The sequence below is a fragment of the Pristiophorus japonicus genome, chromosome 12 (genome assembly GCF_044704955.1).
Source record: "Pristiophorus japonicus isolate sPriJap1 chromosome 12, sPriJap1.hap1, whole genome shotgun sequence".
Lineage (NCBI taxonomy): Eukaryota > Metazoa > Chordata > Chondrichthyes > Pristiophoridae > Pristiophorus > Pristiophorus japonicus.
Window position 1 is genome coordinate 36,204,400 of NC_091988.1, and position 14,891 is coordinate 36,219,290.

Below are 14,891 nucleotides of genomic sequence, written 5' to 3' on the forward strand. Positions count from 1 at the left end.
GAAAGGAGACATCCTGCAGCTAGTACACACTGAAGCTACTTTATGCCAATGGTGGAGTGAGTGACTGTTTAAGCCAGTGGTGCCAATCAAGTGGGCTGCTTTGTCCTGGATAGTGTTGAGCATCTTGAGTGTTGTTTTAAGCTGTGACCATCCAGGCAAGTTGAGAGTATTCCATCATACTCCTGACTTGAGCCTTGTAGGTGGTAGAGAGGCTTTGGGGGGTTAGGTGGTGAGCCACTCACCACAGAATACCCAGTCTCTGACCTGGTCTTGTAGTTACAATATTTATGTGGCTGGTCCAGTTCAGTTTCTGGTCAATTGTAACGCCCAGAATGTTGATGATGAGGGATTCAGTGATGGTAATGCCATTGTGCTTAGTGGATTTCCATGGAATTTTTGAGTTCAGAGCTTGGTTGTTTGTTTTTATGGCCTTGCTCACCCTAATTGAGCTCTCACAACATATCATGGGTGCCATTTTTGCTTCATTGCTTTGGAAGGAGTAACAGATGGAGGAAGAGAAGCAGAAGCACTTTCAGCAATCAGGACGAGCAGTAATTGAGCCTGTTAGAAGACAGCAGATGAAAGGGACTGCTTGTAGAAGGCCTTACCCAGTCTACAGGGTCTATAGGCCGAGTCACATTCCTGGACCTGACTGACGAGCACTACATCAGAAGGCTGCGCTTCACTAGCAGGTTACCACTGTTGCTGATCTATTCAGCCTCCTACTACAGGACCTGCTGCTTTCAGCCCAGGTGGCCATACTTTTCCAGTGGCTGTCAAAGTTACCATCATCCTTGACTTTTCTGTCTCAAGCTTTGTCCATGCAGTTAAAAGGGTCATCACCCGAATCTCCCAGCCTACATTCACACTGCAATAAGCAGATCACCAGTGCCCTATTTACCAGAGCCAACCACTACATCACCTTTCCTATGGACGCCAACACTCAAAATAAATAAGCGCTGGGATTTGCAGCAGTGGCTAGCTTCCTTCATACCCAAGGTATTATAGACTGCATTCGTGTAGCCACTAAAGCACCAAAAGACACGCAGCAGCTTTCGTCAAATTTAGGCAACTGAGCGCATTTTACACTTGCTCTGCAACCGTTTTCCCAAAACCAACTCCAGGTTGAAATCAACCCCTCGGTTTCGTTCCTGGGTCTATGCTGAACTACGGGATTTCAACCAGCATACCAGTATGGGTGCTACAATTAGCCTCAGCCCCTTTTGGCTATTGGGGCTAAATCATCCACAGTCCCTGTTCTGGAAAATATACATTTGTTGATGTCAGCTGAGAACAGGATCAGGCTTAGCTGTGTGCCCTCCACAGTCAAATAGCTCACAGTGAAAGAAAGATCAGTTGGGCAAGTCTGCAGTTCAGTTGGGCAAGTCTGGAGTTCAGGAAAGGAAAAAACCTAAAAAAAAATAACACAGCATATACAAATTTCCACCACAATCTCTTTACAATTTTGCCAGAAATACTGAACAGATGAAATTCACATGAAGAGATTTGTAATTTCACTACACATAGTGAACATAATATAATAACATAAGAAAGAGCAGGAGTAGGCCATAGGGCCCCTCGAGCGTGAACCACCGTTCAACAAGATCTTCTACCTCAACTCCACTTTCCCGCCCTATCCCCTTATCCCTTGATTCCCTTAATGTCCAAAAATCTATCGATTTCTGTCTTGAATATACTCAACAACGGAGCATCCGCAGCCCAAAGGAACTCTTACCTAACTTTTCCCAAGTGAAACCCCAAGCAACCTACTAATGCTGTTGTCTAACTAACTGCTCGTTTACCTTATTGCAGTTTGTGGGACCCTGCTATGTGCAAAGTGGCTGCTGCATTTGTCTACAAAACAACACGACTACACTTCAAAAGTTTTTATTTGGCTGTGAAAGACTTTAGATATCTTGAGGTGATGAAAGGCGCTAAATAACTGCAAATGTTTCTTTCTTTCTAACTGTTAGGAGGTGTACATCCACAGCCTCGGCGAAAACAACTTCCAATTTTCCCTCTCTCCCTTTGAAGTTCAGTCTGAGATTTAGAACTCAACATATGAAGAATTGCAGGCATAAATCTGTACCTATCACGCAGTGGTACAGTGTACACATATCATTAGACTATCCAACAGGTGGTATCAAAAGATCAGTATCTTGATTAGTTTATCGAGGAGTTTCTTTATAAATATCTCCATACCTGGCACATCACTGGGTGGATAAGGATTCTTATCTTCTTCTTGTTCATCAATTGAAACCTGCCAAGCATTAAAGAACATGATAACCATAAATGACATCTTCCAAAAAGATTTCCAGTCATAACCATTGTGCCATTTGAAATGATACGGGTTCCAACTTCATTTTATTGAAAAAGTTTTACCTGAGTGCCAGTAAGTATTTTCCTGTCATTGTTTTCTCCTATTCCATCAACTTCATATTTCCCATCCTCTCTTTTCTCTGCACTGCCAGTTCTACAAATAACATACATCACTATATTTTACCATCTATACAACACGAGAATTACACATCTATCAAAACTTTAAAAAGCTGTTTTAATTATTTTTAAAACTGACAGTCTATTTTGTGATTATTTAGAACTTTTGATGTGTTTGGTATGAGTATACTTCAGTCCCCTGAAAGGTGAAACAACTGTGTAAACTGTAATATATGACATTATATGAAATATAAACTTGTGGTTGGACTTAAAAGTTTAGGAACACGAGATAGGTCAGATTATTATATGCTAAGCCAAAAGACCCTGGGTCCAAATAACAGCAAGGCACAAACTTTCATCCTTTCAAAGTGAATAAAATGACTTCCACGACACGGGATGTGAGGGGAAAGCAGGACCAGCGAACAGTACTTGCACACTGCCGTAGTATCATTCTTGGGAGACGCCTGGATGTTTGCTAATAGAAACCCAATAGACATTTGTGCCTACAGGAGACTGACTTCCATGAATATTCTCTCTCTTTTTTCAGGTATTAGGAAAGCATTTGGATTCATGCAAGTTGTTTAGAGCTGTTAACTTCCAGAAATATGTGAAAATTACTGAGTGAATTTTTTTTTCTAATCTATTAATATTTGCCTAATTTTTTCTTGTTATATTGCAAAACGACTCCTGATTTCCAATGCCATGATTCCTCCAGGTGAATTGGAACACTGCATGGTCACATTCAGTATCAAGGTGTGATCAGCTTATTAGATATCTGGACTTGTTTTCTTCCTCTCTATGAATAAGCAACAATGGCTAAGAACTAAAATGTGCTTTATCCGTTGTGACATACATTCTTGCAAAGACAAGTCGATTCAAGTCAGTCAAGTTTAAGATTTGAACTAACATACATTTGGTTGTACTGCAGAATTACTTGAGATTTAGCTTCTTAGAACCCTGAAGGAATCTTATTGTAGGGTATTACCTGGCACTTCTTTTCCTTTCTTTTTCTTCCTCTGTTTCTTTTTGAACTGTGTTTAGACTTTCAGCATCAGCCAAATTATCGACAGCAATGGCCAAAAAGACATTCAGCAGGATGTCTAGAGAAAATCACTTAAGGAAAATATTAGTATGTTGCTTGCACCATCTAAATTATTTATGTGTTAGTGAAAAATATTCACCTTTTTTGTGATCTAATAAGAATTCAGCCTCACATATTAAGAGGATTACATGCTATTTAATAATTTAAATATTACAGAATTCACCTCGCAAATGACATACCCACAATATCAAATAAACGAGATCAGTTCAAGTGTAAAATTTATTAGACATTGCAAATAAGTGCATAATTCCAGAATTATTTGCAATGTTTAATAAATTTTACATTTGAACTGATCTGTTAAAGATAAGCAGCAGCAGAAACCTTAATCAGGATTTTAACTCGGGGTGTTAGTACAATGGGCTCAAAAGTGGCCAGGAGTTACTCCGTTCTTTTTTGAGCAACTTGATTTTTCTGGAGTATCTTAAAAATCCCCATTTTGTACATTCAATTTGCGCCAGTGTAAGTGAGTTAGTTACGATTTTTTTAGTTTAGTTTAGTTTTTCTCAAAAGGAGGCGCTACCAGCCACCTATGCCAGTTTTGGCTATTTAGGCCACTTTGGCCAGCTAATAATTACTCCAAATCTACTTAGGCCAGTATATGTGGCCGCTTCAGAAAACCTTTGTGGAGAGTTAAGAAATCAGCGCAGGTAGGTACATCGGAGGCCAGCAGAACTTAATGACGTGACTAAAGAATGTGAATAGGATCAAACAACTATACAGGACATCATATGACATACTTCGCAAAGTTAATTTACTATACAACAGAAGCAGTCATGGAAGCTTAAACCACGAAAATAAAAGAAGTAAAAGATAGTTGAATTAAATTGCCCTAATCTCACAACTAATTTAAACAACTATTTGTTTGCAATGATTATACTAGGCCAAAATTGAGCCCATATTATCTAAATAAAGTCTACTTCAATAAATAAGGTATTCTCTCAGTGTTCCTCCGTCACTTATGTTCTTCTTTCACAATAGCACCAGGTGAAGAGGCTTGACAAATGGTCACCACTAATCACAAGAGACAAAACATATTTACAGAATTTTTTCAAAATATCCAAATAAAAAATAGAAGTCAGTAAGTCCTACCCTACCTTCATCTTCAGCCCGGGAAGGCAGCGGGCCAGCCTGTGTGTAGGCCACTCAGCCTGGGATAGGGGCGTGATGCACCAGTAGCTGGTATGATGATGACGCTGCAGCAACACACTGAGAGGCTGGGAGTGAGGAGCTACTGCGCATGCTGCACACTCCAACGCGCATGTGCAGACGTCCCGGCACTGTTTTCAGCAGCGGGACACTGGCTCCACCCCCGATTCGACTGGCCACGCTGCGCGAAGACCCGGGAGAGGCCGGACAGCGGCAAAGTGGGGAGCGATTTTTTCGGAGCACTTTTCAATGCAGAAAAGCAGCGCATCTCCGGTGAGTGCGCCATAAAAAAGGGGTGAGCCAATTTTGAGCCCAGTATATGGGCACTAGGGGGGGCGGAAAACACCCATGACGCGTAGGCGTGAGGCCTAGGCTATTTTAACTCCGGTCCTCATTACCGTCTTCCAAGACGGAATCCCACCCAAACCTGACAGAAATACCGAGGAGGCCGGTGGGCAAGAGCGGGAATTCATGCAGCAGGAGGTCACCGCCAGGGAATGGTTCCCAGTACCAAGCTAAGTGGTAAGTTGGGATTCGTAAGCAATCACGGTTAGGAAAAGGGTAGGGATGCCTGCGGCAGGGAGAGCCCAAGGTTTTCTTGTGGGGTCAAGAGAAGCACTCTTGCTCCTCCTAGCCGAAAAGAAAACCTTAAAAAAATGAACATTTTTAACTTATCGGGGAGTTGTCTGACCATGATCTTGCTCACCATGGTGTTCACTGATGGCTTCGGCACTGGACCTCACTGCCGCAATTGGCAGTTAAAATGCCTCAGGTCTGAATGACACCATTGGATCCAGATATTAAATATTAATGAGGTCCCATCTGCTTGCGGCAGGTGATCCTGAGGCTGCCAAAAATCCGCAATTAAGCTGGTGGGAACAAGTCAAGAAAACAGCGAGAAGCGCTCAACCGCCATTTTAAATACTTGCTCGCCCCATTCCTGCTGGAAGGGCAGGGTTAAAATTGCCCCTGTTGCCTCCTCTGATAGAAACTTAGACCACATTTGAATCCATTGGATTTAAAAAAAAACTGAAGATGGTAAAACAGAATTTTGTAATATTTTCCTGTTTGCTAATGCTAGTGGAAAGAAAATCAGTCTTGGTATAAAGGGAGAAAACTGACATTATATATACATTGATCTTCTTACAAACATTAGTAGCTGGAGGAAAATATATTATTTTATCTTTTATAATGAAAGCTGCCAGTTTAATTTATCTGTCATATTGTTTGAGAAGGATACAGTTACCACATATGAACAGAATAATGAAGTATATACAAACTATCATTCCTGAGGAGGATGGTCCACCATATGCCATAATTCCATCATACATCACCATATTCCAATCTTCACCAGTTAATATCTATTTGAATACATCAAAAATGGTTTTCTTAATCAAATATTGATAAAAATTAGTACTATTACCTACTTTTAATTTTAATACATTATATCTTGGCAACAAAGTCATATCTAAAATGTAGTATATTAATTATGCATAACAGAAAACTACTCTTCCTTCATTTTAACTAAACCAAATGGTAGGCCTGCATGATGAACAACAAGTTGAGCGTATGGAGATGCCATGAAGTAATGGAATGCAGGTTTAAACCCACAATCCACTGACTTCCAGATATTAGCCCTTTGCAATGGGAAGGCACTGAATGGAATCCAGGCATTCCCTCTAAAGGTGACGGATACATTAGAGCAGACAGAGCAGACTTGGCAACAGGCCACTTTAGATCCATTACATCTGCTTGCACTATATACATTTGTTTTTTTACACTTTTATATTTCAAAGTACTATTTTGTACATATTTTGTATATGTTGAAAGGCAATATAAATATTTAACTATTCAATCAATTCGATCTATGTACAATCAAGTGCTTATCATCTCAATACAATGGAAGATACTGTTCCAACGAAGACAGATTACATGTTATGCTGCAATTAACTGCCACCAGGGAGTATCAACTGCAAACACAGAAATCCCAATACTACCTTTGGAAACTGTCCAAAAGTGAAGCTGCTAATGATTGTTAATGATTCTCTTATTTAGCAAGTACAATTCAAATATGATAATTAACTTCCATGTGTATACAACTGAGACCAGGGATCAGCAAAAATAAGTCTGAATTCTTACTCTCATATAGTGTATATTTGCACTATTTTTGTTATATTTTGCTTTGTTTTTATTTTTTTCTAGTTCATATACTGCAAAAAGATTCCATGTTTTCTTGAAAATAACTCTCAAAAATACGAAATAGGGTAATTCTGCACTACTGGGAACGCAGGTCAGAGAGTTGGGGCTGCAACATTGTGGAACTATCACTGACCTGCGGTTCCTGTGAGTGAAACTCCTCGCTGTTAATGTAGGTTGTGGAATCGCCCCTGTAATGACTCCTTCAATGTAAATTCAAATTTGGATTTGTTTTTCCCATCCTTGTCTATATGAAAATCTCAATCCACAATTCAATTTTCTGCAGTACTCATGTGAAAACATTAGGGAAATACTTCCCCTGTGTGCTACATGTAATGAAACTGTAAACCCATTTATAAAGAAGTAATTTACAATTTTGTTACACGTAATGCACAGAGGAACTCTTCCTCCATCTTTGGTTAATCAAGTATAATTACCTGGAATACAGTGAGAAGAGCTTGTGGAAAGTTATCAAAGGTACTCCGTTTTGTTTGCGTTTCATCAAAGTTAAATTTGCCACCAAAAAGCTGCATTCCCAGCAGTGAAAAGATAATAATAAATAGGAAGAGGAGAAGCAACAGTGAAGCAATGGATCGCATGGAGTTCAGCAATGAGGCCACCAGGTTACTCAGTGATTGCCAGTGTCTAACAAAACACAATTACATGATTAGAAGACTTGTTTTACAATAATCTCATGACTGTAAGGTATGCAACTTCAGAATTTGTACGAATAATCTAATCATAAAACAGTTGAATTCAGTACTGTATACAATTGCACAGTTTTGATTTATTCCATTTATTGATGTTGGTCACTAGAAAAAAATATCAACTGAATCTAAAGTACTTCATATACAGATAGATAAGTCATTTATTAAAATTGTGCTATTGGAAAGGAAGTAACTATACTAATTTGTTGCATCCCTGGTTTTTCTAATCCCTTTAGAACCTCACACTTCACTGTAACCCCTTTCAGGTAAGAGAAGGTAGTTCTAATCACAAGCCTCAAAAACAACTACCAATGCTGCCTCATTACAGGTGTGCTTGTTGTATGGAAGGTCACACACTGTTATTTTTATCCCCCTCATAGGTTGGAATGCAAGGCAATTCACCTAGAGCTGTCTTAAAACTGATAAAACACATTTCAGCTATGGTACACTGGAGTAAAACATGCATTCATTTAGTCTGGAAACCAGCAAAATAACTATTATATTACCAGATGCCAGTATATATAATCTATTAGCCTTTATACAAGTTATAGAAAGCTAAACATGTTTAACCTCTACAATTAAGGGATTAGCTGTCACTTGCAGTTGAGTATCAATTTAGATGCATAAAATGATGGGTTCTAAGTTTTACAACAATGTTCTAAGAAATGTTGTACCTCAATTCATAGTTTAAAATACTGTGAGTTGTTTAATATACTTTGGTAGCAGAGGAGCATTAGTGCACTAATCAGTCACTTCACCTAGTGAGTAGCATATGAGTTCTCTTCATCAGCCTTGTACAGAGAGAATTATATTCTTAACCAGGCAATCTAACAGAGCTGTCAAACAGAAATGAAGACCCCGATATTTGCAGGGAAGCAGGGAGGGACTGGTAAGTGCAGTTGTGGGGGGCAAACCCAGAAATCCCGGTGACGCGAAGATCCTGCTGAATTTAACGCCAGATTGACAGGCAGGAAAGCCAGTGGTAGAAGACCTGAGCCGGGGACCATTGGGAGTGGTCCCCGACAACCGAGATAGATCGCGGGAGTAACTCTCAGCTGGCCAAACTTCCCTAAATAGCCAGAAGTGGTACAGGTGGCTGGTTACACTTTGGCTGGAAAAAAAACTGACTTAAAACATTTGTAACTGAGTTACGTTGGTGCAAATTAATTGGGGAAACTGGGGATTTTTAAGTTAGGTCAGAAAAAGCAGCCTGCTCCAAAAAAAACGGCGCAAATACTGGGGAAAATTGTGCCCTATATAACTAATTAAAATAAAGAATTTCAAACACTTTAATCTGGTTACACTTTCTTCGCCCATTCCCTCTTCTGTTATATTTTGTCTTATTCATACCAAATCACTTTTCTATTGAAAAAACACTGATTTACTTTCCTTGACCTTGAAATTAAAGTGTGGCATGATAACTCATGAATGTTTAATACATTTGTTTGAAATTCATTTGCCCACTATTTTAGCGTAAGCATTAATCTGTTTAAATGAAATGAATTAACATTCTGTCAAAATAGTAGACAAAGGAGTAGAGATTCAAGCACTTAGAATTTGTATGCTATTATCCCAGTAAGGTCCTTGTTCCTTCTTCAAAAAAACTAAAATTGGCAGAAAGCCTGCTCAAATAATGTGTTTTAAGCCAAGCAAAAGCCCAGAAAATGGATATTCAAAATGCAACAAAGTCAATTAACAATGTGTAAATATATATAAAAACAGGAAATGCTCATGATAGATGAGTAAACTTAATGGTGGTTCCCAGATGATGAGCGTGCCTTGATGAGTGAGAACTCACTTATGGAGCACTAAGAGTTAATATTACAGTAATAAGGTTACCTTGATATTTGAATAGATTTGATGTTTTAATGTCATGTTTTGCTTCAATGTCAAGGTACGTGAGCTGAAAATTTGAAAAGAACTTGGCATGCTTCCAGCCATGTTTAGCCTTGCTACTCTCTCCTCCATTTATAGGGCCCAAGTTTCGGCCTCAGTTGCTCCTGATTTTTTGGAGCAACTGGTGTAGAACGGAGTATCTTAGAAATTCAAATTCTCGACATTTAGTTTGCTCCAGTTCTAGTCAGTTAGAACAGTTTCACTTTGGAACAGAATTTTTTTTCAAAAGGGGGCGTGTCCGGCCACTTACGCCTGTTTTCAAAGTTTCGGCAGTGAAAACTTACTCCAAACTAACTTAGAATGGAGTAAGTGAAGATTTTTGTACGCTCGAAAAAACCTTATCTACACTTTAGAAAATCAGGTGTAGGTTACAAATCAGGCGTAGGGAATGGGCGTGGGGGGGGGTTAAAGGGAAGTTTACAAACATTAAACACTTCAGTTTTACAAATAAAAAGCCATCATCAATAATAAATGATAAAAACATCAATAAATCAACCAATAAATCAATCCAAAAAAATTAATAAGAAATAATTTTTTTCTTAAAATCAATAAATAAAACATTTTCTACTTACCAACTGCAGCATCGGGAGCCCTCCAATAGCGTGCTGGGATGCCCCCACCCCCCCAGTGTGTCTCTGTCAGTGTCTCTATCTCTCTGTCTGTCTGTGTGTGTCTCTCACTCTCTGTCTGTCAGTGTCTGTGTTTCTGACAGCGAGGGGAGGGAGAGGGGGGGCAGGGGGAGGGGAGGGAGGGAGGCAGAGGGGGAGGGAGGGAGGCAGAGGGGGAGGGAGGGAAGGGGAGGGATGGGGGAGAAGGGAGAGGGGGGGAGAGAAGGGGGGAGGAGAAGGGGAGGGGGGGGAGGAGGAGAAGGGGAAGGGGAGGAGGAGAAGGGGAAGTGGAGGAGGAGAAGGGGAAGGGGGGGTGGAGGAGAAGGGGAAGGGGGGGTGAGGAGAAGGGGAATGGGGGGTGAGGAGAAGGGGAAGGGGGGGTGAGGAGAAGGGTAAGGGGGGGGTGAGGAGAAGGGTAAGGGGGGGGTGAGGAGAAGGGGAAGGGGGGGTGAGGAGAAGGGGAAGGGGGGGTGAGGAGAAGGGGAAGGGGGGGTGAGGAGAAGGGGAAGGGGGGGTGAGGAGAAGGGGAAGGGGGGGTGAGGAGAAGGGGAAGGGAGGGTGAGGAGAAGGGGAAGGAGGGGTGAGGAGAAGGGGAAGGGGGGGTGAGGAGAAGGGGAAGGGGGGGAGAGGAGAAGGGGAGAGGAGAAGGGGAAAGGGGGGGCAGAGGAGGAGGAGAAAGGGAAGGGGAGAGAAGGGGAAAGGGGGGGAGAGGAGAAGGGGAAAGGGGGGGAAGGAGAAGGAGAGGGGGGAGAAGGGGAAGGAGGGGGGGGGGGAAGGAGAAGGGGAAGGATGGGGGGAAGGAGAGGGGGGGGACAGGAAAAGGGGGGAAAAGGAGAAGGGGGGGGAAAGGAGAAGGGGGAAAGGAGAAGGGGGGAAAGGAGAAGGGGGGAAAGGAGAAGGGGGGAAAGGAGAAGGGGGGAAAGGAGAAGGGGGGAAAAGGAGAAGCGGGGAAAAGGAGAAGGGGGGAAAAGGAGAAGCGGGGAAAAGGAGAAGCGGGGAAAAGGAGAAGCGGGGAAAAGGAGAAGCGGGGAAAAGGAGAAGCGGGGAAAAGGAGAAGGGGGGATAAGGAGAAGGGGGGAAAAGGAGAAGGAGGGGGGGGGAAGGAGAGGGGGGGGGAGGAGAAGGAGGGGGGGGGGGGAAGGAGAGGGGGAGGGAGGCTGAACGGGCCGGACTGGGCCAGGCCCAAGAGTTCGGGCAGGTCTCGTCCCCCAGCACCAGATTTACAGGTAGGTGGCGTTGGGTCCGGTCGGGTCCGGGGTCCGGGGTCGGGAGTGCGGGTCGGGGTCGGGAGTGTGGATCGGTTCGGGTGAGGGAGGGAGTACGGGTCGGGTCGGTTCGGCGGGGGGGGGGGGGGGGGGGCGGAAAGAGGGAGGTCGGGTCGGGTCAGTTCGTGTCGGGGGCGGGGTGAGGGAGATCAGGTTGGGTCGGGTCGGGTCGGGTCCGGGTCGGGGGGGGGGGGGGGGAGTCGGGAGCGCGGGTCGGGTCAGGGGAGGGAGGTCGGTTGGTCGGTTCGGTTCGGGTCGCGGGGGGGGGCGGTGGAGGGAGGGAGAGGGAGGTCAGGTCGGGTGGTGGGGGGAGAGGAAGGGAGCGCGGGTCGGGTCCAGTCTGGGGGGTCGGGTCCGGTCCGGTCCGGGGGCGGGGGAGAAGTGGGAGTCGAGTCGGGTCGGGAGGAAGCAGGAGCTGGGCGTGGGAGGCAGCCTTATGCACGCAGCCCCAGTGAGGCCATTCGGCCAGGGCTAGGGGCTGCGTGCTTCGGGCCCCTCCCACACAGTTTTGGGCGCCTGGAGCTACTGCACATGCGTGCCCACTGTAGCGCGCATGTGCAGAGGTCCCGGCACTGTTTTCAGCGCAGGGAGCTAGCTCCGCCCCCTACAGCTTGTGCTGCGCCGTGCCCGACTCCAGAGGACCAGCAGGGAGCTGGAGAATCTGTAAGTTGTTTTTAGGCGCACTTTGTGGCGCGAAAAACGGGCGTCCAGGTCGGGGCTGCGCCGTTCTAGGCGCGGCCCGAAACGTGGGCCCATAGTAAGAACTGAGGAACAGAACTGTGAAATAAAACAGTTGAGCCTGTATTTTACAGGTACTGTTCCATATATGCTACTTTGCACCTTTTTACAATTGGGGCAAGAGTGGTAAGTGAGGCCATTATAAATATACATTTCAACTCCTGCTCAGAAGGTCACAAATACAGCATGCAATAACTCTACCTATGGAATCAAAGTAAAAACCTCTAAGATAGAATAGAGCATGAAGTCGAACAAATAAATAAAGGAGCTAATAGTGTAAACCCTACCTTGTCACTTTGAATATTCTTAGAAGCCGAACACATCTAAACACCGAGATTCCCAAAGGAGACATAACTTCAAACTCAACCAGGATAGTTTCAGTGATTCCTCCACAAACCACAAAGCAATCAAAGCGATTAAAGAGGGAAACAAAGTATGCTTGCAGACCCAGACTGTACATTTTCACTAACATCTCACACGTGAAAAGAGCCAGAAGGACTTTATTTGCAATATCTATAATACAACAGAAAAATAAAACAATGTTTAAACATTATTGACAAAGAAAAGAAACGTCATCAATCATAGTTAACAATTGTTTCTTTGCCTGTTTCTAATCACTGCACAGCTGCCTTAACATGACCCATTTAATGGAAACTGGCACAGGATAAAGTGAATGCACCAACAAAATGATAAAATAGTCTAATATATAAAGCATCTCCAGAAAACAATGTGCAAAGCATCTCCATAAACAGTGTAACTGTAAAATTAAGTGAAAAGCATTCAGTACGTGCAAAACCTTCCACATATGCTTACAAAAATAAAAATGGCTTTATTAATGTTAATATTTCATATACTACATAGTGTAATTATTAGGAGATGCTGAGGATTGAAGTATCATGAAGGGTGAAACGATGCAATGGTCAGATCAAGCCACGGTATTCAGTCTGGTCACCCTTGATGCAGTACAAGCAAGGGCCACAAGGTTGAAGCATTGGCCACAAATGCAGGCTCTTCAGGCTTAATAGGAGGGAACCTTATTGAGATATATCATACTGAGTGGAATAGAAGAGGTAAATTTGGAGCCTCTGAGGAGGGGTGAGGGGTGATGCACATGGCCACCAAAAGTATTTTAAAAGAAGTTTGTGCAAAATGCACAATAACAGTGAAGTAAATATTTTTTGATTGGTTCATTGGAGATTTAAGCCAATCATGATTTTCTCGATGAAGAAACTTCACTTGTGACACTACACAAACAATTGCTAGATCCAAGACTTCTATATAAATCTTCCAATGCATTGCTCACACATTTAGAAAATAAATAGATAAATAGTATTTTTCCTCACCCAATACAAGTACATAATTATCTATCTAGATATTAAAAATCTTATGTATAACACATGCTTCCGAGCCACAAATGTATGTCCTGTAGTCACAATTTTCTACCACCCATTTATGTCTATATTTATAATAGTAAAACCCAGTTAGAAACAACTCAACATTTTCTAATTGGAAAAATGTGTATAAGCATTTCAGCACACTTTGTTAAAGAACCAATCAAATGACTCAAAATGGTTTTTAAAAATAATTTGTTCGCTATTTTCTCAGTAATTAAAAATTTTAATGTCTAAAACACAGTTTAAAACTAAGTAACTCAAAAAGTTAAATATTTCACAACAATATGACTAAATTTACCCACTGAATCATCTTTTATGGTTTTTAATTCCTTCAAGTTGTATACTTTAAGGCCTCAGCCTGTTTCAAATTCCTTGAAATTTTACTTACAACGGTTGAAAACAGTCAGCTTCAGCCTGAGACAGTGGCTGGGGATAGAATCAATGGCAAGGAAGCAAGCTTATTGGAGGGGGAGGGGATAGGGGTTGGGTTGGGCTGGTGCAGAGGACGAGCGATTCAGCCTACCCAATGTTTAACTGGAGGAAATTGCAACTAATCCAGGTCTGGATGTCGAACAAGCAGGCTGACCACATAAAGGTCATGGCGAGGTCAAGACAGGGGATGGAGAGGGAGAGCTGGGAGTCGTCAGGTTCCACACATAGGGCCCAAGTTTCGGCCTCAGTTGCTCCTGATTTTTTGGAGCAACTGGTGTAGAACGGAGTATCTTAGAAATTCAAATTCTCAGCATTTAGTTTGCTCCAGTTCTAGTCAGTTAGAACAGTTTCACTTTGGAACAGAATTTTTTTTTCAAAGGGGGCGTGTCCGGCCATTTACGCCTGTTTTCAAAGTTTCGGCAGTGAAAACTTACTCCAAACTAACTTAGAATGGAGTAAGTGAAGAATTTTGTACGCTCGAAAAAACCTTATCTACACTTTAGAAAATCAGGCGTAGGTTACAAATCAGGCGTCGGGAATGGGGGGAGGGGGGGATTTAAAGGGAAGTTTACAAACATTAAACACTTCAGTTTTACAAATAAAGAGCCATCATCAAAAATAAATGATAAAACATCAATAAATCAACCAAGAAATCAATCAAAAAAAATTAATAAGAAATATTATTTTTTTTAAATCAATAAATAAAAACATTTTCTACTTACTGACTGCAGCACCGGGAGCCCTCCAACAGCGTGCTGGGATGCCACCCACCCCCCCCCCCCAGTGTGTCTCTGTCAGTGTCTCGATCTCTCTGTCTATCTATCTGTGTGTGTCTCTCACTCTCTGTCTGTCAGTGTCTGTGTTTCTGACAGCGAGGGGAGGGGGAGGAGGGGGCTAGAGGGAGAGAGGGGGGCAGGGGGAGGGGAGGGAGGCAGAGGGGGAGGGAGGGATGGGGAGAAGGGGGAGGGAAG

The 14,891-nt window shown here is 42.8% G+C and overlaps 1 protein-coding gene across 1 annotated transcript in view; it reads right to left on the reverse strand.

Annotated features, from left to right (window-relative positions):
• cacna1db (calcium channel, voltage-dependent, L type, alpha 1D subunit, b) overlaps positions 1-14,891 on the reverse strand; it is a 760,213-nt gene that overhangs the window by 285,237 nt on the left and 460,085 nt on the right. Inside the window, exons 13-18 of the mRNA XM_070894765.1 lie at positions 12,382-12,607; positions 7,318-7,525; positions 5,925-6,045; positions 3,422-3,536; positions 2,383-2,473; positions 2,203-2,260 (exon numbers count right to left, since the gene is read on the reverse strand). Of these exons, the coding sequence (XP_070750866.1) occupies positions 2,203-2,260; positions 2,383-2,473; positions 3,422-3,536; positions 5,925-6,045; positions 7,318-7,525; positions 12,382-12,607 (819 nt within the window). The remainder of the gene's footprint in view (positions 1-2,202; positions 2,261-2,382; positions 2,474-3,421; positions 3,537-5,924; positions 6,046-7,317; positions 7,526-12,381; positions 12,608-14,891) is intronic.